We start from the raw sequence: 20,537 nt of genomic DNA on the forward strand, positions 1-20,537 counted from the left end.
CCTGCCTCAGTTTCCCTAAGTGCTGGGATTACTGGCGTAAGCCACTGTCCCTGGCCACTCTCTTGCCATTATTTGAAGTCTTCATTGATAAGTCACTGTCTCTCACATGAGTTCGTGAATTTTGTAATACATTTAAATTATTTATATTGACCGCAGCCCTACAAAAAAATCCATCCACCAAAAGGGCAGCCCTGATCTAGATACTGGGATTTCCTGAATGTGGGGGGGCAGAAGGGTGGGAGACAAGGCAGCTGATCATGCTGGATAGATCAGGCCATCGGGTGGAAGAGGAAGCAAAGATGGAGTGGACCTTACAAATTAGTGAATCATGCCCACGTGGTGTGTGTGCCAGGGATCTCGCTGGGAGGAATGGCAAGGGCCGTGGGAAGACAGGTGTGAGAGATAGGGGCTGAGCGCATGGGGGAAGCTTTCTAAGTAGAGCAGTCTTGGCATGGTAGAGGTCTCTAGAAATGAGTGGCTGGAGGCGTGAAGGGACCAGTATTGTGAATGGATCCTCCTGGTGTCGTGGTTCAGGGATTCATGGATGTTGGTGGAGGCCAGCAGAGAAGCGAGAAGGGTGTGATGGGAGCATAGGAGACGACTCCAGAAGAAGGGGGTAGACAGGTGTGGAGTGAAGGTGCGGGTGGGGAATGAGAGGCGTCCATGCTGGGCTGCTGCAGAGGTGGTGCGCTCCCAGAGGCGCGGAGTGTGGAGGCCGGCTCCCATCACTACTGTATCCCCACGCCTGGCTCCAGGCCTGGCCAGAGGTTCTTGAGTGGGAGTGCTTGCCTGCCATGCGTGCTGATACAGGTGGGAGGTGCTGGGGCCCCTGTTCTGGGATGACCATCAGTGTGACGCACGTTGATCCCCTTGGCACATGTGAGCTCCTTTACAAGCTACGCCCTTCAAGTTAGACAAGAGGAAATGGAGGCCAAGAGAGAGAAGAAACTTGACCAGGTTCCCACAGCTTGAATGTGGTGGTGCCCTCTGGCTGGTGCCCCCTCCTGGAGGGGGTCTGCTGTCCTGTCCTGGAGGGCAAGGCCTGGATGTGGGATGTGTGGGGCAAGCCTTGTGCAGCAGGTCAACACGTGCCCCTTTGCCCTTGGTAGGCCTGACCCAAGGACGGAGGGCGCCCAGGTCTGGGGGCTGAGGGATGGGTGTCTACCACCGAGCTCTCAGAAATTGCTGGTCCTGGATGGCGGTCCCTGGAGAGGCAGCTCCCCATTGAGCAGTGGGCGAACATGGCCATGCCCAGCCTTGGAGGAGGCACAGTCTGACTGGCCACCTGGACTGCTGAGATGCAGGACTCAGAGCCGGTGTCGTCCTTGCCCAGGTGGCCAGCCCGCCCTGTGGGGCTGTGGTGTTCTCTCAGAGCCTGCTTCCTCAGCCTTCTGGAGACGCTCAGGGGAAAACCCAGCCTGTGTTCCCGCTGTAAACAGTCCACGTCCCCTCCAAGCTCCCTTTGTGTGTCTCCAAGCCAGACTTCAGGGATCAGAGCTGTGCTGCCATGCAGCACCTGCCGGCCCCTGGGAACGAGTGTAGCGGGGTCACAGAGCCATCACCTGGACCTCGGAGCCCTTGGCTGGTGGCGCCCAAGGCCTCCTAGCCTCCGGCAGGTCGGTGCCTCTGGGGGTCGGGGCGGGGCTCGACTATGCCCCACCCCCTCAAGTTTGCTCTGTCCTGAGCAGGCCGTATCCCCAGTTGAAAAGCTGTGCCCCCTTGGGTGTTTTGGGGGTTCCGGGTTGGCCTTGAAAAGCCCTGGGGGAGGGCAGAAGGCTCAGGAGGCCTGTCTAGGGCGTGGCTTCCCACGTGGTCGTCCTCTGGCCCACCCGCACCTGCGAGGCCACGCTTCTTCCGAAGCCGGCCACGACTCTCCTGCGTCTCCGGAGCCAGTCATTCTGCCCAGCGGGACTTCAGCTGCCCCTGGACCCGTTAGTTGTGGGCTGTGACCTGTTTCCGGGAAGGAGCGAGCCGGCGAGAGAGCCGCGGCTGGCGTGGCGGGGCGTGGCGGACGGTGGACGGCCGGAGCGCCCCCCGCCCCGTCTCTGCCTCCGTGTCTCGCGCGCGCTTGCCTGGCTTCTGTAATGAGGAAGTTTCTCCGCAGCTCAGTTTCCTTTCCCTCGCTGAACGCCTGAAACAGGAAGTCAGTCAGTTAAGCTGGTGGCAGCAGCCGAGGCCACCGAGAGGCAACAGGCGGCAGGTTGCAGTGGAGGGGCCTCCGCTCCCCTTGCTGGCGTGTGGGTCCTGGGGGTGCCAGCCGGCCGGCCCGGCCGAGGAGCCCCGCGCCCGCCATGGTCCCCTGCTGGAACCACGGCAACATCACCCGCTCCAAGGCGGAGGAGCTGCTCTCCAGGACGGGCAAGGACGGGAGCTTCCTCGTGCGTGCCAGCGAGTCCATCTCCCGGGCATACGCCCTCTGCGTGCTGTGAGTACAACCTGCTCCTTCCCCGGGCACAGAGATGACGGAGGGGCTTCCAAGGGCCCCAGCAGTGGCATGGGTTGTTCTTGTGTCACAGGACAGATGCACACTTCCCCGCCACCCTGTCGCGGACCTTGGCCTTAGACTTTGGCCTTAGAGTTCAGGGACCTGGTCTCATGGCAGGTTTTGCAGCTTGGGAGCTGTCAGAGCCACTCTGAGGCCTGATCTGACACCCCAGCTTCCCGTGAGCTGTGTGGTGCCTGGGGCTTCCTTGGGATCTGAGGACGGAGAGAAGGGGGTCTGGCTTTTTGAGCCAGGAGGAAGCTCAGGGCTCTGTGGAGGTGGGTGTGTTGGAGCAGTTCAGTGACGCCCAGCTCGGAAACCCTGGGAAGAGCAGAGGTGGCCAGAGGGACCCTTCCTGGAGCACCCAGGCTTTGGGCCCCTAGAGAAGCTCCGTTTGGCGACCCAAGAATATGGGGTGGGTTTAATCAAGAAAGGACTTTCCGTTCACTCAGAAGCTGCTTTTGGGGGCCTGAGGGCAGAGGAAATCACCATTACCACCAGTGAGCAACCCCTTCTGTCTCTCCTGAGCACTCAGCTGTGACCGCTCTCCACCCCACACCCCTCAGTTTGGGTCTCTGTCACCATCACCTCCTCCCACTGCCCGGTTGGGGATGTTTCTGAATGTGCCAGCTGTGCTGACATGGAGGAACCAGCCGCTTGCTGAAGGTTCCTTTCTAGAACCTCTGTCCAGTCCAGTGTCTGAAGGACGCCCTTACCCGGCAGCTCTTGGTCCAAGCATTTTACTGGGGCCTCGGGCAGTGCCACAGCGTAGTCAGGGGAAGGGTGTGTCCACCTAGACATTCCAGGTAACATCCCTGGGCTAGCAGAAGTGTTCCCCAGAGCAGCCAGGGCCTTGCCCTTCTCCAGGCAGGAGGGGAAGTAGGCGGTGAGCCCAGACCTGTTTTGAACACTGACTCACGGCTGGGACCTGCTGTGCTAAGCATTTGTTGGCCCATTTCATCCTCACCACAACCTAAAGTGCAGGTCCTGTTAAAAGGCCTACTTTGCAGATGAGGAATCTGAGGACCTGGCAGGTTGAGTGACAACAGTCAAAGCCACGGCCGTCTGCCCCCGAGGCTGCAGCTGAGACCAGCAGCCTGTGTTGCCCAACCTCTCCTGCACCCAGTCCAGTGGGGCGTGCATGTAGCCTTGGGGGGGTTAGAGGCGGAAGCAAGGGGAGCCAGAGTGTGTACGGGGACAGCTGGGGCACTGGAAAGCGGCCCCGCTCATGGCTGGCTGCTGGCCTGTGCTGGCGGTCTGCAGCCCCACCTCTGAAGACTGGTTTCCTGTGCCCCCCTCTCATGCCTCAGGGGAAGGAACGCAGGCCCAGGCCGGCTGGACTTCCCCAATGGGGACCTGCTGCCGCCAGGGCCTTAGAAGTGGCAGAAAGATTCTCTTAGGCATCTGCAAGCCCAGTCTGACTCCACCCCGCCCATATAGATTACTTGAATTTCTGTCCTGGCCCAGGGGGACCTTGTCCTGGCTGCTTGGTGTTGGCTGAGCCGAGGGCTTCCGGGACGGCATCTCGTTAACCTTCACCGCCGCTCTCCGACCAGGTTCTGTGGTTGCTCAGGTTACAGACACGGGACATGGGTCTCTCTGACTCCACGCTGTGAGCATCTTAACGTCTAGGGTCAGAGTGAGGCGCAGCCAGAGCTGGAGAGACCTTGGAGCAGCTCTGGTGCTACAGCCCTGGCTTTCCGGGGGTAGACAGGGTGCAGAGAGCCTGAGGTCTTTGTTCACATGCTGGCCGGGGGCAAACTCTTGGGGCCCAGGCCAACTCCCGTATTCCTTCCTCCACCTCTTCTCTCTGAAGCCTTGTCTGTACTGAGTTACTCTCAGATCCATGATGGGTGAGCAGCATCCGCTCCTTAGGGAGGGACCTGTGGTGCCCACAGATGTCCGCTGTCCTCTTAGCCGAAGCCTGGCAACCTGCCATCCTGAGGCTGCTGGGCTGCAAATGCCAGGAGCCCCACCCCTTGGGCAGACAAGCCCTGGGCTCAGGGTTCCCCTTTCTCCCCTGCTCAGGGCGGGGAGCAGCCCCTGCTGCAAGCCAGGCTGCACTGGCCGCTATGGGCCACCCTGTGCCTGCAGACCCGCCGCACGCCTGCGAGGCTTCACGGGGCCTAAAACTAAGTAAAGGAATGAAAACAGACTGTCACTTCCAACACCTCATTTCATGAAAGAAAGCAGCCTTTACACCAGAAAAAGCAGGAAGGGCATATTAAAAAAAAAAAAAAAAAAAAAAGCCAGTCATTTAAGGCACAGAGATTGAACTTCTCGAAAAACAAACCCCACCACCGTTCGTTTTCTCTGTTCCCTGCCGAGTGGCCGTGGCCTGACAGAGACGGCAAAGGCAGGCAGTAGGCAGCTCCAGAGGGAGCAGGCTTTGTCCCCCAGCCTGGAAGCCTGTCGAGCCTCAAGGACCCTGAGAAGTGCAGCTGACGGGGCAGGGCCGTGGAGCCACCCTGCTCTAGACGTGACTGTAGAAGGAAGCCGCACACTCACTCTCCTGCCCTAGCAAAGTCCATGGGAAAAGTATACGTGCCCCGTGGCCCCTCAGATCCCCAAGTCCCCTGACCTCATCCTGCCTGAGCCCCAGCAGTGCTTCCTCCCAGGCCCCCTCTGGCGGGCAAGGGGACAACAGCTGAGTCTCCACCTGATGCTTTGGGCAGGTGTACTGGGCACCTTGGGAACTGAGAGCAGCCTCAGCAGGGAGGGGAGGGGCCTTTGTGCTCAGGAAAGAGGACAGGATTTGACTATGTAAATGGACCTGGGCGGAGGTTGGACATCAAATGACAGGGCTGCAATTCAGTGCCACCCACATGACTTAGGAGTACGCATTCTGCCCACACCCAGCAAATGCTGCATTTCCTCGAGAGAGGTCAGCCCCGTCGCCTACCACTGGGCAGGAAAGCTTTGATCTCACCTCAGCAGCTTGGAAAGCTCTGCTTGGCAGGGAGCCTGGGTCTCCATCTCAGGAAACAGAGAGTTGTAGCGGGAAGACCCCGGCAGAGGGCTGCGTGGTTTGAGTCCAACTCTGCCGTCTTGCAGCCGGGGGCTCTTCTAAGCAGGGCCTATGTCAACCCCACCAAGTCCCCACTCAAATAGCCCAGCAGAGTCGGCCCTGCTCCAGGGGGAGTGGGGAATCTATGGGTGCCTTGAGGGGGATGTTGGGTGCACCATGGTTGTGAGACGTTAAGAGCTGTCAGGTTCATGCCCTCTCCTGCCATGCCGGGGCCAGCACACCTGGCAGGACTTAGGACGCAGAGAAGAGATGCCTTGGGAATGGGGTCAGTCAATGCAAGGGTCCATGGGTTGGCTGAGCCGGGATCCCCTTGCACAATCTGCAATGCAAAGCTGATCAAAGGCCCAACGTCAGGATACACCCTGCCCTGTCTGTAGGAGTAGCCGGGGCCCAGGGAGCGGGTCTACTGTGGCCAGCTCAGCTGGCTGCCATCCAGCCTGGAGCTGCCAGGAGGGCGGCGTTCCCACCCAACTACTCCAGAGAGAGGGTGTTTCCCTCATGGGAGAGGCGAAGGCACGTGGCTGCCTTTGGCTCAGAAACCAGTGCCTGGTCCGGCCACAGCTGAAAGTGTGGTTTTGGTCTCCCTCCACATGTGGCCTTTCACCAGCCACCCAGGCACCGTGGCAGGCTCTGGCTCACCCCTTCCCAGAGGCAGTGTAGACAGTGCACCGGACAGTCCTGGACTCGGGGACTTCGCCTGCATCACAGGAAAGAGGGGGAAGCCCGAGAAGGCTGCCTGTTGGCCTCCGGGAGCTTGTCACACAGCTTCTTCCGCACATGTTGAGTGCCTGCCCTGGGGGGAATTTTGTCAAACAGAGCAGACCCTAAACCTTGCCCTGCTAACAAACGCTTGTTACCAACCTGCTCTGCCTAATAACTGCAGGCAACTTCCAAAGTGCTGTGTGCCAGGCACCGTTCTAGGCTAGTATTGGCTCATTTGATGTCCACAAAGACCTTCAAAGGAAGTCCTATTATCCCCACTTTACAGATGGGGAAACTGAGGCACAGAGAAGTTTATGGAACAGGCCTAGTTTGCAGGACTAACAAATAACAGGGCCAGGACTTGCACACATGCTTTTTTTTTTTTTTTTTCTTTGAGAGGGTGTCTCACTCTATCGCCCAGTCTGGAGTGCAGTGGGGCGTGATCTCGGCTCACTGCAACCTCTGCCTCCCAGGTTCAAGCAATTCTCTGCCTCAGCCTCCTGAGTAGCTGGGGTTACAGGCAGCCACCTGTGCCCGGCTAATTTTTGCATTTTTAGTAGAGATGGGGTTTCACCATGTTGGCCAGCCTGGTCTTGAACTCCTGACCTCATGACCTACCCGCCTTGGCCTCCCAAAGCTCTGGGATTACAGGCGTGAGCCACCGCGCTGGCCGCATGCTCTTCTTGGAAGTGAGAAACAGAGCAGAGCCCACAGGGCGGTCTCTGTGGGGTGGGACAAAGCCTGAAGAGGGAACTCCTGGTGATGGAGCCACAGAGAAGGGACTTGGGAGGGCGGAACTCTGAACCCCAGAGAGTCCGACAGAGGTGTAAAGGTGTGGTGTGAGCAGGTGGCTAAGTCTCCCTTTCTCCAACCCTCTTTCAACGCTTCAATAAAATATATACTGTTAATTATTTTTGTGCAAATGGAGCAAGGCACTATTTTTCATATCTGATATTGACAGTTAGTGGGAAAAAATGCTGGCCCAGGCAGTAGCCAGAGCTACTGACATCTGGTTCACACCAGAAAGCAGGCCAAGGGGCTTTCTCCAAGGCTAACTGTGCCGAGTTTTCTTTCTGCATGCAAGACCAGGAAGGGGTGATGTGCCCTTAAAGGCCTGTGTATTTCACTCACTAACTGTATCTTCTCTGTGACGTGATGCAGACGAGCGAGTGAAAATGGAGTCGCTCCAGGTTTTCCGTGCCTGTGCTCAGCTTCCCAGAAAAGTCCTTTCGGGTCTAGGGATAGGCTCCAGCATTGGTGCTTTGCACGTTTGTCTACCTGGTAGGTTAAATTCACAAATTCATGAACACAATCAGCACTGCTTTTTTTTTTTTTTTTTTTTTTTTTATAATTTTTGTTTTTTTTTTTTTTTTTTTTTTTTTTTTTTTTTGACAGAGTCTTGCTCTGTCGCTCAGGCTGGAGTTGCAGTGGTGTGATATTGGCTCACTGCAACCTCTGCCTCCCGAGTTCCAGCGATTCTCCTGCCTCAGCCTCCGGAGCAGCTGGGATTACAGGCGCCTGCCACCACACCTGGCTAATTTTTTAACAAATATTTTTAGCAAAGATGGGGTTTCGCCATGTTGGCTAGGCTGATCTCAAACGCCTAACCTCAGGTGATCTGCCCTCCTTGGCATTCCAAAGTGCTGAGATTATAGGCATGAGCCACCACTGTGCCTGGCCTTTCTCTTTTCTTTTTTTCTTTTTTTTTCTTTTTTTTTTTTTTTTTTTTTTTTTTTTTTTTTTTTTTTTTTTTTTTTTTTTTTTTTGCCTCACTCTGTTGGCCAGGCTGGAGTGCAGTGGCTTGATCTCGGCTCACTGCAACCCCCACCTCCAGGATTCAAGCGATTCTCCTGCCTCAACCTCCTGAGTAGCTGGGATGACAGGCAAATGCCACCACACCCAACTAATTTTTGTATTTTCAGTAGAGATGGGGTTTCACCATGTTGGCCAGACTGGTCTTGAACTTCTGACCTCATGATCCACCTGCTTCAGCCTCCCAGAGTGTGGGAATTACAGGTGTGAGCCACTGCATCTGGCCTTTTTTCTTTTTGAGACAGAGTCTCGCTCTGTTGCTCAGGCTGGAGCGCAGTGGTGCAATCACAGCTCACTGCAGCCTTGTTTGATCAGCCTCACCTCCTGATCAAGAGATCCTCCCTCCTCAGCTTCCCAAGTAGCTGGGATTCAAGGTGAAAGTCACCAAGCCTGGCTAATCTTTTTTATGTAGAGACAGGGTTTTGCTATGTTGCCCAGGCTAGACCCCAACTCCTGGAGTCAAGTGGTCCTCTCACCTCGGTCTCCCGAAGTGTGAGCATTGCAGGTGTGAGCCACCGCATGCAGCCTCACATCAGTGCTTCTCAATCCACTGTTCCCTGCATGTGAACCCTTGCGTCATGATGAGACGTGGTCCTCCTAACCAGGCCGTTCTATTCCAGACATGGAGTGAGAGGAGCTCTGCCCTTCCCTCTGTCATTCATGCCATGTTACGCAGTCCTGAGGAGCAGGGCTCTGTGGTTGGCTGGCTTTGGTGTGCCGCATTTGCAAAATGCTAACCTTCCTGTGTCAACCCAGCATCTTCATGGGTGGAATGAGAATGACAAGGGCAAAGCCCATTCATTGGGTTATTTTTTCAAATTAAGGTATAATTTATATTCTGTACAATCACCCTTTCTATGGTGTATAATTCTTAATTTTTTTTTTTTTCTCGAGATGGAGTCTTGCTCTGTTGCCCAGGCTGGAGTGCAGTGGCGTGATCTCGGTTCACTGCAACCTCCACCCTCCGGGTTCAAGTGATTCTCCTGCCTCAGCCTCCTGAGTAGCTGGGATTACAGGCATACACCACCACACCCAGCTAATTATTATTATTATTTTTTTTTTTTTTTTGAGATGGAGTCTCATTCTTGTTGCCCAGGCTGAAATGCAATGGAGAGGTCTCGGCTCACTATAATCTCTGCCTACCAGGTTCAAGCACTCCTCCTGCCTCAGCCTCCCAAATAGCTGGAATTACAGGTGTCTGCCACCACATCCAGCTAATTTTTGTATTTTTAGTTGAGATGAGGTTTCACCATGTTGGACATGCTGGTCTTGAACTCCTGACCTCAGGTGATCTACCTTTCCTTAGCCTCCCAAAACGCTGGGAATTCAGGTATAACCCACCACACCTGGCCTGTGTACAATTCTTTATCCTGTTTTGTACATTCACAATGTTGTGAAACCAATACCACTGTCTAATTCCAGGACATTCTCAATACCTCAAAAAGAAACCCTGTACCCATAGCCATCACTCCCTATTCCCTCTCCACCCAACCCCTGGCAACAACTAAATGACTTTTTGTCTACGGACTTATCTTTTCCAGATGTTTCATAACTGGAAACATACAACATGTGGACTTTGGGGCCAACTTCTTTCACTTAGCATAATGCTCTCAAGCTTCATCTGTGTTGCAGCATGAATCATTTCTCTCTATGGCTGACTAATAAGCCACTGTACTGAATGGACCATATTTTGTATCATCGGTTGATAGATACTTGGCTTGTTTCCACTTTTGGGCTATAATGAATAATGCTGCGATGAACATTCATATACAAGGTTTTGTGCAAACATATTTTCAATATTCTTGGGTATATATCTAGGAGCAGAATTGCTGAGTCATTTAAGTCTAACACTTTGAGGAACTGCTCAATTGTTTTCGTTGGTGGATCCACCATTTTGCATTCCTACCAGCAATGTCTGAGTGTTCCAGTGTCTCCACTTCCCTACTAGCACTTTTTAATATCTTTTTTATTATAGCCATCCTAGTGGGTGTGAAGTGACATCTTATTGTGGTTTTAATTTGCTTTTCTCTAATGGCTAATCATGCTGGTGGCTGGGCGCAGTGGCTCAAGCTTGTAATTCCAGCACTTTGGGAGGCTGAGGCGGACAGATCACAGGTCAGGAGTTTGAGACCAGCCTGGCAAACACAGTGAAACCCCATCTCTACTAAAAGTACAAAAGAATTATCTGGGCATGGTGGTGGGTGCCTGTAATCCCAGCTACTTGGGAGGCTAAGGCGGGAGAATTGCTTGAACCCAGGAGATGGAGGTTGCAGTAAGCCGAGATTGTGCCACTGTCCTCCAGCCTGGGTGACAGAGCAAGATTCTGTCTCCCAAAAAAAAAAAAAAAAAAATCATGCTGGGCAATTAATCTTTATGGGCTAAAAGTGACTAGTGACATCTCAGAAGCAGAGGAGTATGGGGCCCATCTGTAGAAGCGCACAGAGGAGAGAGGAGAACTGGAGCAGAGGGTCACTTCGGAAACTTCCTGGAGGCCTCCGGAGGATGCTGAGCTGTCACTTGAGGCATCCTCAGAGGAAGCACTCAGAGAGATGGAAGCAGAAAGAGGACTGAGCCCCTTCCTGCTTCCAGGGGCTGCTGAGACCAGGGCTGGGAGCCGGGAAGCTGGCAGGAGGAAGGGATGGGGGCCTGGAGGCATGAGGAGTGAAACCAGGGCCAGTGAACACGACGTCAGGAAGAAAGGCAGCCATCGGAGACTACTAGTTAGTGCAGAGGGGACTGAAGTCTTGGGGCTGAGGACAATGGAAGTAGCACAGCATGTGCCATGAGTGGGGGACTCAGGGTTGACAGCTGCGGCAGCACGTGAGGACCAGATTCTCTCCCCTGCTCACTTCACGCTCCCGTTGTCCCCATTAATTTGAAAAGCACCATTTTAACAAATGCAGGCCCCTAATAGTTTGGGTTCAATGCTTATTATAAACAACCTCATGGAGTGCTGGTCCCAAGGGATCAGCTGGGACGCTCCCCAGATCAGAGAGGCTTGCTGGAGTACACAGCTGTCAGTGGCAATGGAGAAACAAATAGGTCTGTTAAACAGCGACGTCCTGTTCTTTAGAGTAACTTTGAAAAATGGTATTTCTACAAAGCACAGAAAGTACAAAGCAAAAAGCAGAAAAGTAACCATCCCATCACTGAGATGCTAGCATAAACATAGTTAATTTGCTGGTGTATCTTTTTGTTCTGTCTCCCTCCCTGTATGTATGTAATTTCCATTTTGTATATACATGTATTACATGCATATGTATAATTTTAGTCTGAGATTTCCAGCAGCATTAGCGTTTTCCCATTTAGTTAGAATTTCTTCCTAATGATCATATTTAATGGATGTACAGGATTCTATGACATCATGCACCATCCTTTATGAAAAGATTCTTCTATTGTCAGATATTTAAGTTATCAACAATGTTTCGTTGTTATGAATATGACTGATGAAGGTCTTTGTGCAGAAATATTATTAACATGTCTGGTTATAGGTTCCCAGGAGTGGAATTATTAGATCAAGGGACAGGAATGTTTGTAAGGCTTTTGATATGGAATGATACATACTTTCCAGAAATTCTGTTCCATATATGCACCAGTAAACTGTACAAGAGAGTGCCCACCTCATTCTAACCTCCCTATTCTGAGTATTTTCATTTCAAAACACATTACATTGCAAGGGGAAGGTGCTGAGCGTTCATTTGCATTTGCATTTGATTGTGGTCGCGTTGAGCTTATTTGATGGAGTTATTGACCCTCTTTCGTGAATGGTCTGGTCAATTCTCATTGCCATTTTTCTACTGAAGCTGTAGTTTTTCTGTTATCTACTTGCACGAGTTGTTTAGATCACTTGTTGCAAATATTTTCACTGTGATTTTCCTTTGTTTTATGATTTTTTTGACATTCAGGGATTGCAAATTTTCTATAGTGAAGTCTATCGGTCTTTTCCTTTTTTTCCTCCCTTCAATGCAGAGAAGCCCTTTGCACACAGATCCCTTTGTTTCTTCTTGTGTGAGGCAGGACTGTTAGGACAGAGGTTTTGGAGCTAATAGACTTGGGCTAAGGATCCAGCAGTTTATCTAATTCTGCTGGGCCCTGGTTCCTCATTTGAAAACCAGGGCTAAGAATATATATGTGGTAATGTTGTGGGGTGGATTGGATGAGAAATGTGTATCATGTTTTTAGCACAGTACTTGGTAAAAACAAATAAAGCAGTTACGGGTTTTTTATTTTTGTTTTTGTTTTACATTGAACCATTTAATCTCTCTGGAATTAATTTATTAAATGATGTAGGATAAAGATTTAGGCCTCATGCAGTGGCTCATGCCTGTAATCTCAGCACTTTGGGAGGCCAATGCGGGGAGATCACCTGTGGTCAGCAGTTCAAGACTAACCTGGCCAGCATGGTGAAACTCCACTGCCACTAAAAATACAACAACAACAACAACAACAAAAAATTAGCTGGGCATGGTGGTGTGTGCCTGTAGTCCCAGCTACCTGGGAGGCTGAGGTGGGAGAATTTCTTGAACCCGGGAGGCAGAGGTTGCAGTGAGCCAAGATCATGCCACTGCACTCCAACCTGGGCAACAAAGCGAGACTCTGCCTCAAAAAAGAAGAAAAAAGATGTATGTGTATGTTTCTCAACTAATCATCTTTCCCAAAATCTTTTACTGAATAACATTCCTTTATCCTTTGGGGCTCCTCTTTTATCATATTTTAAGTCATATCTTTCTTTGTGTTTGAACACCGTTCCACGTATTTGCTTTTCTTTCACAAGTATCATACCACATATACCACCTAATTTTAGAAAATATTTTATTTTAGGTGGTTTTCATATCTATTCTTCCAGGCGAATCAGCTAATAAATAATACTGTCAAGTTGGAGAAAGCTACTACTGGGACTTTGATTGAAATTACACAAAATCCATAATATAGTTGGTGCAAATTGACATTTTAGTAATATTCAGTCTTCTTAACAAACATAGATGTCTCTGTTATTTTAAATTTTATAATTTTCTTTATATAGATTCTGCATATTTCTTGTTATAATTTCTTCTGATTATTTTATGCTCTTATTACTGTTGAGAACACTGTTTCCTGTACCTTTCATGGTAACTGATAACATACAGGGAAGTTATAGATTTTATAAATTCATCTTTTATTCTGTTACTTTACTCACTTCTCATTATTTCAAATTGTTTTTTGGTTATTTCTCTGGGATTTTCTTGTTTGACTCTCATGTCATCTATAAATTACTGTCATTTTGTGTGTGCTTTCCAAATACTTATAACGCTTATTCAGATTTCATAACTTATTGCATGGGCCAATATTTCTAAAATACTGCAGTGGGGAATATTGGGAAAAGAAAGCATCTACCTCAAGGAGAAGTATTGTGAGAATCACCATGGGCCACATGGGAAGGGTATGGGATAGCCTCTGGCACCTAGTGACCACTTGATGAAGGGTAACTGTCGCTGTTTGTCACATCCAAGAAGAAGCAGTCTTCTTCTAGTTTTAGGAAGAGTTCTGAAGGACTGAGTATTTAATTTTGATCAAATGCCTTTTTAATATCTATGTGATGATTACATTATATCCCTTATTTCATTTACTGGTAAAATAAATTTGTTTTAGATATTTATATTTGGTTTACATATAGTAAACCATTTTGCATGATTACAATGAACTATTCTTGATACAATACTTTTTTGTTGCACTCTGAAACTTATTTAGGATTTTTATATATGTATTCATAGGTGAGATTGATTTACATGATTTTGGTTATATTATGGTTTTAAGAGTCATGTATGTTTTACAAAATATTATGGAGTCATTTATGTAGCATAATTATTATCTGATTTTTGAAATACTTAAAAAAATATTGGTAAAGCCGCTTCTTCTCAAGCCCATTTATAGAGATAATTTTTTTGTTTGTTTTTAAGAAATGGTGTTTCACCATGTTGGTCAGGTTGGTCTCGAACTCCTGACCTCAGGTGATCCACCTGCCTCCACCTCCCAAAGTGCTGGGATTACAGGTGTGAGCTACTGCACCTGGCCTGAGATATTTCTTTATTATTTACTTAAATTTCTTCTTTAGAACTGAGTTAGTCTTGTTTTCCATTTCCTCCCATTCACATCTGTTAAGTTACACACAATTTTCAGAGAACAATCTATTTGTTGAGGTTTTCAAAATTTCTGGCAAACAATCATGCATAGTTTTTATAATTGTAAGGCTTCTCTTTTATTGTGGTCATCTTCATTTTCTCATTTTTAACTTTGTTTGTGGTGGCCAGGGTCCCAGCAGGAAATAAATGGCATGTTCAACAGGGGTGATAAGGACAGGAATGGCAAGGCAGCCAGCGGCTGGCACCCTCAGGATCCATTCCCACCCCTGACCTGAAGAGGCAGGGGCCGGAGCTATGTCACCAAAACCTGGCAGGGCTGCAGCTAGGAGAGCCCAGAGGTCGAGATCTGTCCCAGCTGATGTGCAGCAGGCAGGGTGGGATCAGGGGAACAAATCTGCCCATCCCTCCCTCCGCTCACCCAGCCAGTGCCTCCCTTCGGCCAAATGTGGGTGCAGCAGCCCACAGAGGTTTGCTGGCTGCACAGGGCAGGTGGAAAGGGGTAGGGAGTGGGGGAGGGGAGGCGGGGGAGACTGTCCAGCTCACTTGCATTTGTTTCTTTCCTTTATTCTGTTTGTCACAGGTTTATCCATTTAATCTTTTGCTTTTCAAGTCATGGCTCTTAGGTTGGTTTACCTCTTCTGCTTTTTGTTTTTATAGTCTAAAAAATGATCGATCTCTGCCTTTGCAGGAACACCTGTTGCTGACTGAGATCGTCTTCTGTATTTCTTGTCTTCCCTCTCTTTTTAAAATCTGTCTTTTCCTCCAGTACCACTTTCTCGAGTTTGTCTTTGTCCTCGTTCACTTTCTCCAGTCCACAAGCTGCTATTTCCTGCCTCTGTTGTGTGTTGAATTTTGACCCTAAACGTCCCGGTTGTTCCCTAATGGTCAGTTTCCTTGATCTCGGTTTACTCAATTTTCGCAATTGATTCTTCCAATTTCCAATATGCCGTGGTCTCTCAAATCTTCCTGAGTTCACACATCAGACTTCTTCAGAATTTATTTTTATGGGTGATTCCATTTAAGATGGAAGTAACTCCTTGGAGTCCTTAGGAGAATGGTGCCCTTTTTCTAAGCAGTGACATGTTTTCATATGTCTGGTGATTTTTCTTTTCTGACAAAGAACTATCAAGAACAATTGGATCAGGTTTGTTCAGAGATGGGAGTGGGTTAAACGGACTGGCACGGATGGGGGTGGGAGATGCCAATTCAAGATCCAGCCAGTGGTGGGGCCAGAGATGAGGGCATAGTGAGAAACACAGAGGACAGGTTCCCTCCGGGGTGGGGAGGGGGTGCCTCATACCTGGGTCTTGGCTTTGAGTAGCTGTGGCACAAGGAATAGCTGCTGGACCTCACATTGTTGTAGGGGTGCTCAGCAGGCTCCCAATAATACTTGGCCAGCCTTACCTCCACCTCTCACCTCCCAGTCAGCTGGGTCACCTGTTAATGCTTTCTCCCTTCTGGAGGGGTCCAGGTTAGCAACAGATGGCCTCTTTTAATTCATCAACTTTAGCTTTCTCTCTGGCTGCGATTCTTCAAGGTTTGGAGTGGCGAATGGTGAACACGTTGTTTCCCAAGGCTGCCACACATTTTCTTGTCCTTCTACTTTGGTGCAATTTTTTTTTTTTTTTTTGAATGCAGGATTACCAGCCTTCATTCTCCCACCCCATCTTGTCCAGAAATCTGCAGAAACACAAGTCTTAATCAAGAAACAGATAAAACCATTAGAAATTAGAAATGATATGTAAGGAGAGTCACAAAAGGATTTAAAAGCAATTATAGGAGCAGCTCAGCAAAGCGAGATAGAAACTTGAAGAGGTTCTTAAATGTTTTAGTTTGGGTCTCTCCATGGTGGGGATGTTCCTGGCCTGGCTGTCCATGTCCATTTGGCTAGGAATGGCCATACAGAAATGCTAAGATGTATCTGAAAGAATAAAACACGATGGTGTTTCTTCCTACTTCCACGGGCTTGTCCTCCCGTATTAGAGAAGAACTTCTTGTACCACCTCGGGGTTGACCTGCTCTGGGATTGCCCTTCTGCTGAGAGGCACCTCCCTGCCTCTTCTTTGCCTCCACGTTCAGCACAGGGTGGGCACCTGCCATCACCCCACACCTGTGGGAGTCACATGGGAAATGTGCTGTAAGGCCCCCTTCATCTGGGAATGGAACAATCTCATTTGTTAGCAGAAGGAAGTACTGTTGGGCCCAGTGCTATCCTAACCCAGATCTCCAGTGGGAATAATCCTGATTCGTTTGCTCTGAAAAGCCACCCAGTCACTGGGAGGAGTCTCAACCAAGAGCTGGGTAAGGGCTGGGCGGGACCCACTGCCCCCAAAGAGCAGTGAGCATGTTTTCCAGGTTATGCTCCCGTGTAGTCTTTGCCAAACACTATTTAGTTGTGGAATCTTTGCTTTAAACATTTTGCATGTAAGATATTGTGTATATGTGTGTATACACATATGCATGTGTGCATACTTTGTGTGTGCACACGTATGTGTGTGTATGTATACAGGATCAGAGTGAAGTACAAACTTCTGGAAGGTTGGGTAGGTCAAGTGAGCACCCTCCTCCATCTCCTGGCAGAGTCCCCACACCCGTGGAATACAGTTTGGTACTACTGCTTGACGGATGACTCGTGTGTGGCTGGGTGGTTGGGGGCATGTGGGGTTGTGCTGTATGTTTTCCCTTGAAGGTTGAAACTGATTCAGCGGCCGGGGCCAGAACACCCAGCCCCGTGCATTGGCTATGCAGAGTCATTAACATCTGCTGAGATGTTACTGTCTAAGGGGTACCTTCTCTTCCTATTATACTAGCTTTTGAATTCTGATCTGTTTTGGTAACATGGAGCTGTTACTTTGCTTCAATATTTCTGTGTTTCTTTGTTTCAATATTTTTATGTTCAACCTTTCTAGAACATCTGTGAAAAAGCCATAAAGGCTGGTCTGCCACACTTGATTGAACCAGGAAGCCTTTCCCCTTCTGTGCGACTGCCTCTGCCTCTCTCTTCATGACTATGTTCTTTCTGTCTGTCTACAGGCTCACGTTCTTCCTCTCTGTCTACAGGCTGCCTTTGGGCCGGCTGGAGCTCTTCCACAAATCAGCTGCCCTCAGCCAAATAAGAGGCTGTTCTCACCCCTCATTTGCATACCTACAGGAGGAAGTGCCAAGAGAACAGAGCATTGAAAGATAAGAGCACAGCAGGGTTGAGCTATCTCCACATTTGTCTGGCAGGCTCCCCAAAAGGGATTGAGGCCAGTGGTTCTCTGTGTCCCAGAGGTGTCCCTGTGAGAGACAGTGTTGCTGGACTGGCGATTCATCCTTGCTGTCCCTGATGCAAGATGATTGTGCTATCACTTCAGGCTCTGGGGGCAGGGCGGGGAGCAGAAGGATGGGCACTAACGCCATGGGAGAGAGAAAAATCACCTTTTCTATGTGTAATGAAGAGACACGCGGAAGTGAAATTACTCTAAGTTATCTTTTAGTACCTACTGATGCAAAAGCTATAAAATAAAATATTGTAAAATTGGCCACAAAAATTGTAAAACATTTACCCAGCAAAAAGAAAAAAACCCAAAAACTGTTAAAAATAACTCCAAAACATACTGCAGCATATCACTCTTATTCATAACTAAGCAAAAACGATACCAAAGTAAAAGAGCCAAAGACACAAAAGGGAATTAACAGAAAAAGAAATACAGATAACTAAACATGAGAACATGCTGAAGGACCTTTCTCATAAAGAAAGGCAAATTAAAGCAAGTTATCTTTCTCGCTTCTCAGATTGGCAAAGATGAAAAGGTCTGATAACAGCCAGCCGGCAGGGTGTGGGGAAGTAGACACTTTCATATCCGGTTAGTAGGAGAAAAAAATGCCACAACTTCATTGAAAGACAGTTGGTAGTCTCTACTAAAACAGCAAATGCCCAGGTCATTTAACAAGTGATTTATCTACAATCACTAATACATATCAACACATGTATAACACATGGTAAAACATGATGAAAATGATAATCTCTCACTTGGCCCTGAGAAGACCTCTATGATCTTTTTCGATGAAAAAAACAAATTTCAGAAAACGGTGTATGTAGTATGATATTGTTTGCATCTAAAAAGATATGTATATATAAGCTTGTGTTTATGTTTAACATTTCTGAATTGAGTTACAAACAGGAATAGGAAATCTAAGAAGAGGGACTCATGGGAGTGGGGAAGGAGATGTTTATTTTTCATTTTATATCTTTTTGTATAGTTTTCAATTTTTTAAAGTTAGTATACAATTTAAAAAATCTAGTTAAACAGGGCCAGGCGCGGTGGCTCATGCCTGTAAACCCAACACTTTAGAAGGCTGAGGCGAGTAGATCACTTGAGGTCAGGAGTTTGAGACCAGCCTGGCCAATATGGTGAAACCTCAATCTCTACTAAAAATACAAAAATTAGCCAGGTGTGATGGCGGGCACTTGTAATCCCAGCTACTTGGGAGGCTGAGGCAGGAGAATTGCTTAAACCTGGGAGGTGGAGGTTGCAGTGAGTTGAGATGGCACCATTGCACTCTAGCCTGGGCCACAGAGTGAGACTTGGTCTCAAAAAAAAAAAAAAAAAAAAAATCTAGCTAAACAATAACATATCAATAACATACGTAAATGCTCAGTGGAGTGCCTGTACCTGGGAGGGGCTAGTGTGTGGAGCTTCTACGCTGAGGTACTGGCTTGATTACAGAGACTGGTCCTTTCTAGGGGGCCTCTAAGGGCCAGGTGAGCCTTCAAAGCTTATGAGAATCTTATGTAGCAAAATGGAGCAAGATTATGGTAGGTGGGAACAGATCAGCAGCTTTAAGAGCGAGCCTAAGATCCAAATGGCTTTCCCCTAATCTCCTGACAGCCCGCTGGAGTCCATGGGTGCTGGCTCCTGCCAGGGTGTCAGCAGGCTGAGGACCACCCCAGCGTGCCCCTCTCCCAAGGTGCTAGGACTTGGCAGTTCCATTTTCCTCTCAGAGGTTTTAGGAGAGTAAAAAGTACTGTCTCCTCACATTGGGGATGACTGTACCAAAGGAAGGTAGAGCTTCTAGAAAGAGAAGAGAATCTGGAATTCCTAGCACTTCCTTGTCAGAAACAACCCCAAGACTTGCTCTTCAGCTGCTGGGGCAAATTCAGGTCTCGGCAGGGCTGGTGGCCAAACCCCTGGGAGATAATCCACGGGGCACAGTGTCCAAGGGGAGGAAGCCATGTGGGGGTGGCGGGGAGCTCAGCGGGAACAAGGCGCTGGGTGAGCCCTGCCCTGGCCAGTTGGCCCCTCTGCAGCTGCGCCCAGCTCCCATTCGAAACAGGCCGTGCTGCTCACCTCCACTGGAGTTGTGTTTCTTCTTCAAACACCCCCTCTTGCACTGTCTCCTTGGCAGCCGAGAGGTTATGAAAGCCCTCCATAGTGGCAGACTCCTTTAGGTCAGACCCTGTGGCTGCCAGGTCCCCACCTAAATGACCCCCCCAACCTTTTCCTGGTGCTCTCTGAGTGCAGAAGGGATGGGAGAATCAGAGTGCCTCAGCCCAGGATTGCTGGACATCAGGGCGCACTTCCATCTCGGAGAACGGTCAGCTCCGAAATTCGGAGACTTTGTATACAGATTCCTCAAGCCGTGTCAGGAAGTCATGCCTTTTCAGTTAGGAGGAAACCAGGTTTTCCTGAATGGGTTCTAATAAACTCTTTGATCTATTTCAGGTATCGGAATTGCGTCTACACGTACAGAATTCTGCCCAACGAAGATGACAAATTCACTGTTCAGGTGAGTCCTTTATAAACCTAGAAATCTGAACCTGACTTCCACCTGTACTGGCAGAGAAAGGGTAGAAACGAAGAGGAAGAAAGTGTGTGCGCAGGTCACCGGACATGGTGGCTGGGTTGAGCCCGGCTTCCTCCCAGACATCCATGGAGTGGCTGAGCAGGTCAACTGTGGCCCTCCAAGTGACCCTGCTCTGTGACATGACGGCGTCGCATGCCATAGGGTATTTGTGTCCACGGGTGTGAGAGGAAACGAAGGTGAAGCAGACTGCGCAGAGATGAAGGAAAGGAGGGGCTGCGGCTTGGCTGATTGTTGTCTTCAGTCTCTCAAAGGAGAGAGAGGAAGTGGCTCAGGAGGGAGAGGAGGGAGGCGAACCTGCAGGAGAAACAGACCCCGTTTTCGGAGGGGCTGGAAGACAAGCACAGAACAGCACCGTTCCGTATGTAGATCTCCGTCCTGTCTGAGGCTGATGCTCACAGCATCTGATTTCACCATGCAAAAAAATGTGCAGCCGGGCGCGGTGGCTCAAGCCTGTAATCCCAGCACTTTGGGAGGCCGAGGCGGGTGGATCACGAGGTCAAGAGATCGAGACCATCCTGGCCAACATGGTGAAACCCCGTCTCCA

At 49.4% G+C, this 20,537-nt stretch overlaps 1 protein-coding gene across 1 annotated transcript in view; it reads left to right on the plus strand.

The window, feature by feature from the left end:
- Positions 1 to 1,710: 1,710 nt before the first annotated feature.
- Positions 1,711 to 20,537, plus strand: part of INPP5D (inositol polyphosphate-5-phosphatase D) — a 150,626-nt gene continuing 131,799 nt past the window's right edge. The window contains exons 1-2 of the mRNA XM_037741780.1: positions 1,711 to 2,425; positions 19,852 to 19,915. Coding sequence (XP_037597708.1) covers positions 2,292 to 2,425; positions 19,852 to 19,915 — 198 coding nt within the window. The 5' untranslated portion in view covers positions 1,711 to 2,291. The remainder of the gene's footprint in view (positions 2,426 to 19,851; positions 19,916 to 20,537) is intronic.

The sequence above is a fragment of the Cebus imitator genome, unplaced genomic scaffold (assembly GCF_001604975.1).
Source record: "Cebus imitator isolate Cc_AM_T3 unplaced genomic scaffold, Cebus_imitator-1.0 Scaffold106, whole genome shotgun sequence".
Taxonomy (NCBI): domain Eukaryota; kingdom Metazoa; phylum Chordata; class Mammalia; order Primates; family Cebidae; genus Cebus; species Cebus imitator.